At 43.4% G+C, this 12,252-nt stretch overlaps 2 protein-coding genes, 1 long non-coding RNA gene and 1 other non-coding gene across 5 annotated transcripts; 2 read left to right on the top strand and 2 right to left on the bottom strand.

Moving 5' to 3' along the window:
* The first annotated feature begins 2,413 nt into the window (after positions 1 to 2,413).
* LOC115755669 lies at positions 2,414 to 4,245 on the top strand. The gene is made up of 3 exons (XM_048274357.1): positions 2,414 to 3,134; positions 3,573 to 3,746; positions 3,865 to 4,245. The coding sequence occupies exons 1-3, from the start codon at positions 2,481 to 2,483 to the stop codon at positions 4,078 to 4,080; spliced, it is 1,044 nt and encodes a 347-aa protein (XP_048130314.1). The 5' UTR covers positions 2,414 to 2,480; the 3' UTR covers positions 4,081 to 4,245.
* A 2,462-nt stretch (positions 4,246 to 6,707) lies between these two features.
* Positions 6,708 to 6,789, bottom strand: TRNAS-AGA. Its single transcript has one exon. It is a non-coding gene; the product is annotated as a tRNA-Ser (tRNA).
* Positions 6,790 to 7,839: 1,050 nt separating this feature from the next.
* On the top strand, positions 7,840 to 12,022 carry LOC115755665 (universal stress protein PHOS32-like). Of its 2 annotated transcripts, none has more exons than XM_030695147.2 (3): positions 7,840 to 8,684; positions 11,505 to 11,550; positions 11,691 to 12,022. In XM_030695147.2, exons 1-2 carry the CDS (start codon positions 7,919 to 7,921, stop codon positions 11,510 to 11,512), a joined length of 774 nt encoding a protein of 257 aa, XP_030551007.1. In that variant the 5' UTR covers positions 7,840 to 7,918; the 3' UTR covers positions 11,513 to 11,550; positions 11,691 to 12,022. The 2 variants fall into 2 exon arrangements, with proteins under 2 accessions (XP_030551007.1, XP_030551008.1); XM_030695148.2 differs by having other exon boundaries at positions 11,673 to 12,022.
* Positions 9,928 to 10,684, bottom strand: LOC125313822. The gene is made up of 3 exons (XR_007197485.1): positions 10,484 to 10,684; positions 10,268 to 10,411; positions 9,928 to 10,063 (listed from the first exon to the last, which is right to left on the bottom strand). It is a non-coding gene; the product is annotated as an uncharacterized LOC125313822 (long non-coding RNA).
* Positions 12,023 to 12,252: the final 230 nt, after the last annotated feature.

The following is a 12,252-nucleotide window of genomic DNA, read 5'->3' as shown; positions in this document are numbered from 1 at the left end:
GGCTTATGACATGTAAAACTCATTGGAGAAGTGGACAATCAACATGGCTCTGTGGTACACACTGCTCTTTGCTCAACCCTTGCACATAGGCAAAATTATTGATTTTTCCTCCAAGAAGGAGAAATATATTTGGACCCAAAATAAAAATAAAAATACTATTCCCTTTTTATCGACTAGTTTCCGAAATACCCTCAATTGATCTTGTGGATCCTGGTGAGAGACGCAGTTGAAACTTGGAAGCAAGCATGCTTTTAGGAAAACAGATAACTTGGCTATCAATCTCTTAACAAGATCTTCATATGCTCACTAACCATATAAAGCACGTAACGAAATGAGCTGCTAAGATAGAATTCTATATAGCCTCGATCAAACGCGAAGCAATTAATAAACGCTAAGCATCATAACAGGCATTGATTAGCTCTGTGGAGAAAGGGTTTTAACCTCAAGGGCATGTGGAGGCATCATTAGGGAGCTATTCAAAGGCAAGATTCATACATTCATGAACAAATCTTACTCTAAATGATTGCCCGGTCGGTCACTGTCCAAAGATTAGGAATTTTTTTTTATAAATTACAGGATCTTTGGATCAGAGGATCTTAACTGCATTAGTGCATACATATATAAATAATTTATTTGAAGTTAATTGTCCAAAAGGGCCTTTTGGTTTTGGGGTGAAAAGGGAAATGATTACTTTTGCTGGAATTTGCCAAGGCCTAGCTGGGCGGCTGTGGTGCGCCCACCTTCTTCTTATAGTAAATTCCAAAGGAATGATTCGCCCTCTCAGTCTATTCCCTCCCTCCGTAGGCCAGGCTCCATGAGTAGGGTCTTTTGAGTCAAACCCTTCACAAATTCACAACAACAAACTCATATCGTATTAATCTCAACTCAAAGTATTCAAATGTTCCGGCTCTATTAGTGCGATTTTCTCTTAAATTTACATGCTAATCCGACTTAAAAAAGTGAAACTCTAGGTGCTCATAAGAGAGTACGCTTACGGGTGTGGGAAAAAAATCATGGATGGTCGAGAGTGATTAGGAAAAGAGTAATACAACTTTTGATTAATGGAGTAATTTCAGGAAAAAAAAAACAGTGGCGAAGAGTTTCTACTTCCTACGATTACTGTTAAGTAAATCAAGATCAAGATCGAATTACTCATGATGGGTAGTGAACAGACGAACATTATTATCGATTTGATTAAATAATGTGCTGATAAATTGAATGATTTAACTTTTTTGGTGTCTGGTTGGTTAGACCCATACAAAGGATTTCACTGAAACATAAAAAGCCGGGTTGTGGAGATTAAGGGGGTTCGCAGGCCTGTTATGCTTTTGGTTTCTCGTGAGATTTGGAGAAAATTTTCCTTGTATAGAGAATACTCGATGTCAACTTATAGGCTTGTAGGTCTCATAATAGAAAATCCCACTACCATATGAATTCTCCCAGGGACCACCTATTGCGTAGATGGACTCGCCCTCGGTTATTTACCACATGTAAAGTCTGATTTACAGGGTTTGTGGTCGATCAAAGATGTAATTTTTATGTTAACCGACACAAAAACGAGATTTATCGACTTAACGATGGACAAAGCGGATACGAGAAGCAAAACTTTCACTCTTATTAACTCGAAGAATCAAAGAAGCCACGCAATGATCACGAGAGCGAGCGACGATTTCTTCAGCATAGCCTTTCCCGAAGACAATTGGGTAGTTCATATTGAGAGTTAAAACGTGTTTCAAAAAAAAGGAACGAGCATCATTATATACGGAAAAAAAATTAAAGAAATAATCCCAATGGGCGGTTTCCATATGTCAACCTAGCATGCATGTACATGCACATACATAAGACACATGAAAATTGGGAAGTGCTCCATATAGCATACCTAGGATTAGGAAATGAAATTACCATAATGGTAGGCACATATACAATGAAATTACCATAATGGTAATGGGAAGATAAATTTTACCAAGTAATCTTCTGAATCAGCATATCTTATCCCCCAACATAATTATTTGCCCAAAACTAGATGAGTTTCTCCATATGGAGTTCCCTTTTTATTATTATTATTTTTTTAATTTCCAAATTTAGAAAAGAAAAAAACAAACTGGATTGGTGTATTTGGACTACAAAAATAAAAATAAAAAATTACAGTACAGAGATTTTACCACAACATGGAAAAACCTAAAAGGCATGATGAACATAGGATAGAGCTGGACACATACTACCTTACTCACGATTAAGACATGCAAAATCTGAACTTGTTCTGGCATAATCCCTATGTTTACCTCCTCCCATGTCCACCTCTCTCTCTCTCTCTCTCTCTCAACCTGCACTCATCCAACAACAGCAACCCTGTTCTTTAAATCAGGCCCACCACAAACACCCTCCATTTCTAAAATCTAGCTCTGCCCTCTGAGATCTTGTTTCCCACAAAAAACTCTCTCTCTCTCTCTCTCTCTCTAGAGATTTTTCCAGTCTCTCCAATGGCTACTTCTGCTGCAACTCATCCACTCCTCATGGCCGCAGCCGAGCCCGCAAGGCTCGAAATGACTGCCAACCCCAGCAACAACATCGCTTCGGGGACTGACCAAGACAGGCAAGAGCCATCTAGGCCGAGGGCGAGAAAGATGGGGAGGCAGCACCCGCCGAAGAAGCAGCCGCAGAGAGGCATGGGGGTGGCTCAGCTGGAGCGCCTGCGGCTCCAAGACCAAGAGCGCTGGACCAAGCTGTCCGAAATCCCCCCTCAAACTTACCCTCCTCCCTACTTTCTCCCCTACAACAATCCGCAACGCCCCGGCTTCTCGTTCCCGGGCCCTCTCGACGCAGTCGGCGGAGTCCCTGTGCAGTATGGCACGCCGCCAACCCGACCGCCTCCTGTCAGCACGGGGCTGGGGCTGGGGCTGGGCATGGCCATCGGGAGGGGGCATTTGGTCCAGAGGAAAGACGATGGTGGGGGCGATCATGGGAGGTTGGTGACGGTGTCGGTTCCGGGCCAGGTCACGTTCGATGCTTTTGGACCCAGGGCTCCGGTGGTGGGTCAGGGCGGGAGTAGTAAGGCGGTGGAGACCTCGAGAGAGCTCTCTTCAATTCCAAATGCCCAGCAGTGCGTGTCTGACCGTTGCGACATATGTCTCAAGGTGTGATCCCCTTTACACGCCAAAGCATTTCAATCTTCTTCTTCTTCTTCTTCTTCTTCCTGCACGAGTATTGTTGTGCAGTACTGACATTATGGTTTTGGGGGTTTTATTTAAGACAAGTAGACAGAACATGAGAGTTCTAGTTACTGTTACATTAGCTGATGAGTGAGCGATGATGAGCCCTCTTGTCTTGTTGATGGGTCTTTGTGTTTTTTTTTTTTTTGGGGGGGAGGCTATCGACCTTTTTGTCCCATCTTAAATGATGAAACGAAAAAGACTGCAAAAAGATGTTCTTTTTATATATGTTCCTCAGCCAAAAGGGCAATGGATTCAAGCAAGGCTAGGAGATACTGCAGTGCTTTTCCTTTGTTTATTCTTTGCCTGTCCGTTTTCTACTGGGCGATGATTTCAGATCACTTCTTCTTCTTTCGCCTGCAGAAAAAGCGCATTGATCCGCAGGCTGCTGGGTTCTTCATTAACAGAGGCAGCGAAAATTACCCAGAGACAATGAGGGTCGGTCCCTGCGATTTTCTCGGACTGAATCTGGAGATTCCGCAATCGAAAGCAGCTAGGCCTCCCCTTTACCCCACGCGCATTGATGAAGATGATCAGGTAAATCAAGGTCCACCCATCATTCTTTACTGCAGCATCGACTAGATCAGTGGCTTCTTTTTGTGTGGTGAGAGATTGATTTGCTCTTTTCCCGATCTTTCTGGGGAATTTGTGGCAGAATGTGGAGGTGACGGCAGTAAGGAGGAGGGTGAACGTATCGGGCGGTGGGGTTTCCATGGAATATGAGTTTTTTCCTGGGAAAAGTGGGAGGAGCGCTTGGACCGAGGGCCTGAACTTTCCTGCAGGAGAAGAAGTCCTTGCCGATGCTGATGCTTCTGGAGATGGCGGTGAAGCTTCCAAGTCCATCGACTTATCACTCAAGCTTTCTCGCTAAGCAAAACCCAAGAAAGAAAAACAAGAACAAGAGAGAGAATCTGCCCTCCCCCCCCAACTCTCTCTCTCTATCTCTATCTGTGTATAGTTTCTGTTGTCTCTCTCACTTACACAATTCTGTGTAGTTGCATGTGACCCAGAACACAAAGATCAGCCTTTTGGTTCCTATCTTGTTGTTGAACTAACATCTCCCTCACCAAAATAGTGCAGCACGATCACTGATCATTGCTTTGCTCTGACCTCTCTCTCTCTCTCTCTCTCTCTCTCTCTCTGGGAAATTTCATCATTTTTCACATTTGAATGTTTAATGGCGTCGGTATCGTCCTATGATTGTCCTAAACATGTCCATGTATTTCCTATAACTCTACTGCTTGATGTGCCCTATATCCCAGTTTGATGAGAGTGCTATCTACTCCTATCTAGTATTTAATTCCTGCTCGTTCCTTTCATGTTGCTATTGTCATGGTGTATCTCAAGGCTTGGCCTGGAGTTCATGACCCACTAGGGTGACACGTGACAAGTACTTCTTTTCTCTTTCTGTAGAAGAGAATTTTGGAAGAGGTTCTTAAGCTTTGAGATTTCAAACACATAGGGAGGATCCTGATCAAAACATTGGATAGCTTTGGAGAAATGAGATTGTTTAAAGGACAAATGACCTACGAAAACTACTAAGATTCATACCATTGCTACAAGAAGTGAGATGGTCTTTTGGCGATACAAGTAGTGTTTAGTCATCGTGGATTATATCTACAGCGATCAAAGTAAATTTTCATCGTGATGGTAGTGACGAAAAATGCTGTTTTGTCAATTTTGGTCTAAGCAAACGCGTCGAAATGAAATTTTTTGTTGCCTTTGATCTAGAGAAAAATAAGACTAAGGCGACAAATGCATCATGTTGTCGCAATGGTATCCAAAATTGGTTATCTTCGTTGGCAACTCGGTTTTGATGTTAATGAAGCTCGATTATTTCCAAGTGTTTATATATACATACATACATACATACATACATACATACATACATACATATATATATATATATATATATAGATAAATTTTGTGATTTGAAGAATTTTCTACTTCTATTTTTGTAATATACTTTGAAAAATAATAAAATCCCATGATATAACAAACCATATGTAGGGATACAAAATCACAAAATGAGAAGAATACGTTAACTCAATAATAACGCTTTAGGCGTAATGCAAAGTGAAACTACTCATTTGTCTAGAAAGATGGTGAAACGCGTTAAACATGCAAATTAAATGCATGGTTAGGCTTTCCAGTTTTTCTAAGTGTAGGGATGTGCACTTAATTTGAGCTGACAATGGAGCTTAATCTGATTAACTTCCTCATGTTCCCAGTCCAGCTTCATCAATACTTGTTTGCACCAACTTACTTGTTTTTCAGTAGCTTGGAAACTGGAGCGATCGATCGCTCACTCCGTGTAACATATTCGGAAGAAGAAGAAACGCAAGCCGAATGTCATGGATAAGTTTCCCGTAACACGCGACAGGTACCTGTTCTCGAAAAATTGTCGAAACATTTAGACCGCGTCGCGTTAGTACAAAACCGAGTTGATTGCTTTTAATTACGTATGAACTGAATCTGTCCCGGGGGGGAAAACTGTAGGTACACTATCAACAACAATCCTGAGCTACGCTTATTGACAGATGATACATGTAATAATGAACAAGCTGCTTCGTTTACACAAGTGATGGATCTCAGAATGGAAAACTTTTATTGAGAAAAGAACCCTAACATCTCTCTCTCTCTCTCTCTCTCCTCTCCTGCAACAACTGCAGCAGGGCAGAGAGAGAGGGAGTTGCGAGGATTGCAGTTGTGGAGTATGTCTGCATATTCTATGCGCTGAAACAAAGAAAACAGCATCTGGCTTTTCTGCTTGCGGGGGTGTCGGGCAAAAGACTTTCGCAGCAGCAGAGTGCTGCTTTAAAAGAAGGGCGAGGGCAAGAATTAATACAACTGGCTCGCCATACAAGCCCGAGATAGATCAAGCGTACAATACAAACACCCTCTCTCTCTCTCTCTCTCTCTCTCTCTCTCTTTTTATAGCGACACTGGTGCGTAGATAGCGATCAGTGAGTGGTGGCAGAGCGAGCAGGAAAAGCTTCTCCTTTTATACATCTCTCTGTGTGATGAGCAAAGGAAACATAAATATGCAGACGCAGGTGATCCGCACTGAGAGTGTCCCTGTACTGTGACCCAGAGAGCCTTGCTTGGCTTTCTTCTTCTGGTTCTTGGACCTCCCTTCCTTTCTCATTGGGCGCTCTTGCTGAGCTTCTTATTACTGCTTCAACAGCTTTTCTTTTTGGCTTTTAGGCTTTGGTATATACCTCGAACCTCCTCCTTGGAAGATTAGTAAAGGAGAGGCGTCTTTGCTTGCTTCCCCCACATTTTCTACCATACACAAGTCTCAGTTTTTGTTCTTTTTTTTCTTTCTTTATCGATCATGGGATTGCGTTCTTTACCAAAAGAAATTGGTGTTATATTGAGATTTATTGAGAGTTTACAACTTTGTAAGCCTGTATATCAGGTCCACGCACGAAAGAGGAGGGAAAAAAAAAAAAGCAAGAGAAAGGGCCCCCAAAAAAATATTGATATTCACAAAAACGTGAACGGCAGGATTCGAACCTGCGCGGGCAGAGCCCACATGATTTCTAGTCATGCCCGATAACCACTCCGGCACGTCCACCTTCTTGTCCCACTTTTCCCAACTTTATTATCATTACCAAGAAAACTTCACTCAACAGATGGAGTCACCGCAAGGAGGTACGGACGAGAGAAGAACGTAGGAATAATCAATTTCAGGGATTCGGTTGCCACCTCGAAACCTAGAATCGGACCGGGCGGAGTATCGATTCTCCGGTTTGTGGAAACCGGAGCCAACCAACCTGGCCTTAGAATCGGCGGTGTTTCCCCCACTTTTTTTTTTCTTTTTGGGTTCTTTTATTCTCATGCAAGGAAATAACAATTTTCACAAGGAAAGTCTAAATATGATTTTATAGGAGAATAAAATAGCTAATCCTACAAGGTAAATGCAAGTTTAATTGAGGTTTGTCAAATAAAAGATATATAGAAAAGACAATACTTGAAGCTGGTTCGGTCGGTCCGATCCCGCCCTTGGAACCAAGAATCGGACTAGGGAACCACCAGGCAGTTCAATTCGCTTCCCGATTCAACTCGATACCGATGCTCACCCCAAGTATAGGGTTCCGACATGGACCTTGTTTGTGCTAATGGGATTGACAAAGCTTATCTTCACATAAAGAAATAATAATAGCTAAATGGACTTCGGCTCTTACACGGGGACAGAGCAAGTGGACTCCACAGATAAATCGATGCGAATTTGGGAAAATAACATTAGGAGAAAATGCAAGGGAAAATTTCGAACGATAGCGAGCCCGACAACTTTCTCACTCTTTTTTCTTCGTTCACCCAAACCTAACCTCACGTGCTATGATAGGCGATGCGACCGATCAATCAAAAGATTCATATGACGCGCATCTTAATCGAGATTACAATTAATTCGATAAAAATCTTTATTTACGATTGACTTGTTTTTTCACGGGTCGAATAGCATGTTTTGCACAACCTCGTATGGGTGGCAAAGCTCGTGCCTTCCACCCACAAGAAACCGTGGGCTTGGGCTGCCGTTTGCCCAGTGAAATCGTCAAAAGCATATTCTCCCTCTCTTGTTAAATAAAGAAGGACGGGGGATGGAAATTGGAGAAGTAACCAAAGGAAGGACTCTCGAAACCGAAAAAGGTATCGTCCCACACTCTCTACCCCCCGAAAGCTTCCGCCTTTCGCCGCCTCCAACAATGCAGCATCAGACCCACCACCACCCCCAGGACTCCTACTCCTCCGACCACCCCCAGCTCCCCACCATCAAGATCCACCACCCTTCCTCCCCCCGCCACCACCACTCCTCCGCCACCCCCACCGCCGGCGCCCACCGCAAGATCGGCGTCGCCGTCGACCTCTCCGACGAGAGCGCCTTCGCCGTCCGCTGGGCCGTCCACCACTACCTCCGCCCCGGCGACGCCGTCATCCTCCTCCACGTCAGCCCCACCTCCGTCCTCTACGGCGCCGACTGGGGCCCCCTCCCCCACCTCCCCTCCGCCCCCCTCGCCCCCGATCACCCCCAAAACCCTAATTCGAGCCCTAACCACCAGAACCGACCGGAGGAGGTCCAGAAATCCCAGGACGACTTCGACGCCTTCACGAGCGCCAAGGTTGCCGATCTCGCGAGGCCATTGAAGGACGCCCAGATACCGTACAAGATCCACATAGTGAAGGACCACGACATGAAGGAGAGGCTGTGCCTGGAGGTGGAGAGGTTGGGTTTGAGTGCCGTGATCATGGGGAGCAGAGGGTTCGGCGCCGCGAGGCGAGGGAGCGACGGGAGGCTCGGCAGCGTGAGTGATTACTGCGTGCATCACTGCGTTTGTCCCGTTGTCGTTGTCAGATATCCCGATGAGAAAGACGGTGGAAATGGGGGCGATCCCATCATCGCGGTGAATGAGGTCGCCGAGGAGGAGGATGAGGTAGCCCTGAGTATGGCCAGAGACGAGCAGAAGCAGAAAGGTTAAAACAAATCCCACATTCTTGTGCTAATCGATGATGATGGTACCGATATTTCCAGTTGAGATGAATTGCAATAGGCGTGAGGATGCGTTCGTGTTTTATGCGTAACTTGAGGATTACAGCTAGCGACTTTGGTGTTACTGTCGACTGAATGTTGTGTCCACCTCTTTCGATGTTGCTTCTGTGATATTGACCTTGCACTGTTATAAGCTAGTTTTCTTGCTTCCTGATATAAGTTAAGTCGGGAAAGGCTAGCGATGGTATACGCGCTTGTTGTTTGTTTAATATAGCACGGACATTTTGCTAATAAATGAATAGTATTGTATGCCAGAACTCCCGCAAGCTTAAATTTTGTAGTTCGGGTGCTGGTTGTGCTTTGAAAAGGCCGAGGTTGCGTGCTATAGGAACTTTGGCTTTGATTGCTGGTGCTGTCAATGATTTTGCACTATTTATATGCAAATTAGTAAAGTAGTCTAAGTGAGATACTGATTCCCATCCCCATACGCTAGATAGGTAGTTTCCTACGCCTTCCAGACTAATTCCTCACAGGAGCTTATTGAAGGGACAAAGTTAGTTGAGGTTCTGCACCATGCAAGCGGACTTTTGATTTGTTCTTTGGTGTAGTAATGTGCAATTGGGGTATCTGTTCAAAATCATATCTTCCTTGTGTGGATATAAGAGAGATGCAGTGTCTAATAGAGTTAAAAGTAAGAAGATTTTCCTATGCGGGACCAAAGTGAGCATTTAAGGTTTTAGATTTTCAGATGGATGTAGTCCCCGAGTCTAGGACCATGTAATGATAGTGCTAACATGATGGCACTTTAATGGTTTGTATAGATAGCTTGACTTGTTGTGGGAGAATAGGAGAGTCACCACTTGAACTTTAGGATGTAGTTCTGTTTTCCATCACGAGTGACATGCATTTTGTGATTTATCCTTACTAGTTTTCATGGATTGTTCGTTTGATGAGTTCTTAAGAGTTTTTTGTTTGATTATACTGAAAAATTTCCTTTGCAGTTACTTTCATCTCCTTGGTGGCTGAGTTAGATTTTAAACATCCCTGATAAGCCTTTTGAGCAGAGACAGTTTTGAACTTCTTGTTGTCGTGACTTGTTTTGGTGGACAAAGGTTTTAATAGAAGGCCTTCGCATCCCTGCTATCTTGTTTGATGTTTAGGTTTAGGACTTTTCATCCTTGCTTAAGCTATACCTTTGCATTGGCTGTAGTCATGTTGTTTCTTCCAATTAGTGGACCCTTAGGAGATTTGTGTTTGTTTAGAGATGTGGCTTGCCACTGCTCATATAGGATGCGAAGACCAACTCCTGGCAACACATCTTGCAGAATTCGACCTGCTATGTTTAACTGTTCTTGGGGCACAACTAGACATGGCCAATATTGAACCGGGGCCCGGAACCGGCCCGTTGACCGGGCCCACGGTTCCGACCCGGGTTTAAAAAAAAAAAAAAAGGGAGAAGGCCCGGGAAAAAGAGCTATTGGGCCTAGGAACCGGCCCGGAACTGGCGGTTCCACCTTTTTTAGGAACCAAAACCGGCGGTTCCGTGGAACCGGCCACCTCTAGGCACAACAATATAAGTTTCGGGTACATTTGTGCTTCGCAATTCCTAAGAGCTAATTTGAGACTTTAGCACCTTCTGTTTACACACCGGATACATCTCTTTTGCATGTGAACTTCTTGGAATTTTTAGATATGCTGCGTGTTCTTGAGCCTTATGGGCTTTCTTTTAGGTTTTGCAGTGATTGTATAGTCTTTAGATTGTCGAAGTGCTTAAGTTATCCACCTTATAAACACTGGTAGAGCTATTCAAGGTGCCCGCTAGTCGGGAAGAGAATTTACTGGTTAATGACTATATCTGCCATCCATGCATCCTGCAATCAGTATCATACGTCATGCAAAGATAATTTACTGCCTGAGGGGGCAGTGTGCTGCTTTTACCATCTGTCTTGGTTACCGTTAGTTCTAGTTTCCTTGAGGAGTGCAATCTGTAGCATACTTCATGCAAAGATAATTTACTGCCTGAGGGGGCAGTGTGCTGCTGTTACTATCTGTCTTGGTTACAATTAGTTCTAGTTTCCTTGAGGAGTGGAGATGTCTACTAAAGAAATAGTGAAGGTCGGGTCGTGAATTTCCTTAATGGAGCATTTTTCCAAATCTGGATGATAATTCCAGCTTCAGAGTCACAACGAACCCCATGTATTATATACACAATTACATAACCTTATGTACTGTTATACTTACAGTAGGTTCTCTTATTGAGAAGCTTCCATAGACCAATAGTAATATTTGTTTTCCCTTGTATTTTGGTGCCATTTACACTAGAAGTTGTAAAGTTTATGTTGGTCTTTTTCTTATTTATGCCACGCTTCTTTTGAGCAGAATTGTGTGAAGGCAGGCTCTATAAATTGTGCAGTTCTAGTCCACTGGCAGTTTGTTATACTTGACTTGCTAAGTTGGTTGCCATGCTACATAATTTCATCTCCAGCTATGAGGTTTTTCCTGAAACTGCAGTTTCTCTCTTGGTGTTTTGGTGTGGCTTTACTTATTTAGCCACAAAAATAGGAGAGTGGTAGATGCTTTGGCTCTGAAGGTGATATGCATTAAGAATTTCCTGATTATCTTGCTGGCAATGCAATTTTACATGATTTATACAACAATATCATATGTTATTTATTATGACGAGTGCCTGATTGCTGGTTGGTCGAATGGGGATTCGCTTTAGAGATTTGTTAGCTGTCCACATGACCAATACTTGTAGTTCAATTCTCACGACTGACATCGCTTTTTAACATGTAATGTTGCAGATGCTTAGTATCAATCACGAGTGAGGCTTGATCGATATAGGTGCAGGTATTGCTTCTTTGTCATACTTGCAGTTCCTTCTCTGGTTTTTTGGTTTTGCTATTTCTCTCAGAGGTTACTGTAGTCTCTCACTTCCCAACCATTTTTGGATATGCGATGACCTCTTTTAGTTTCATGCAATGATACAGGGGTCACAATCATCATGCCTGCAATTTAGATTTCACAAGCGGCTAGAATGTTTCTTTTACCTCTCTCTGATGGGATGTGATAGCTAAATTATGAGAGCATAGCTGAACTGATGAGGAGTTGATGAACGAGATATGAATCTTGCTGTGTAAACGGGTGTAGGACTTTGTTTGCTCGCTTCTGGCCTCTGTTGTGTATGTACTTTGGGAGGTTTGGATGAAGAACTAGTGTGCGTTTGAGGTTCAAGATAATGTTGTGTGGGGGCGTTGGGATGTTGGACCTATCTGTGATACAAACATCATATCGTATATTTATGTTGAGAATTGTTTTCCCAGCTAGCTCTACTTTTGGCTGTCAAAGTTAGGGAATTTTTGGGGCTATTCCCTTAAGATGCAAATGAGCAGCGTATGCTGTGATTGCCCGAGATGCTGAATAGATATTTTTCAAACTGGCTCGTGCAGAAGCCATTTGGGGGTGCGGAATGGAATTTATCCTTTGTAGATAGCTAGGCTGGCTTGTTCTCTCTATTAACTTTCGAACTCTTCTTGATTTGACCTGGGGAAT

The sequence above is a fragment of the Rhodamnia argentea genome, chromosome 2, assembly GCF_020921035.1.
Source record: "Rhodamnia argentea isolate NSW1041297 chromosome 2, ASM2092103v1, whole genome shotgun sequence".
NCBI lineage: Eukaryota > Viridiplantae > Streptophyta > Magnoliopsida > Myrtales > Myrtaceae > Rhodamnia > Rhodamnia argentea.
Note: the sequence above shows the minus strand (reverse complement) of the source record. Positions and strands in the feature narration are given on the sequence as shown.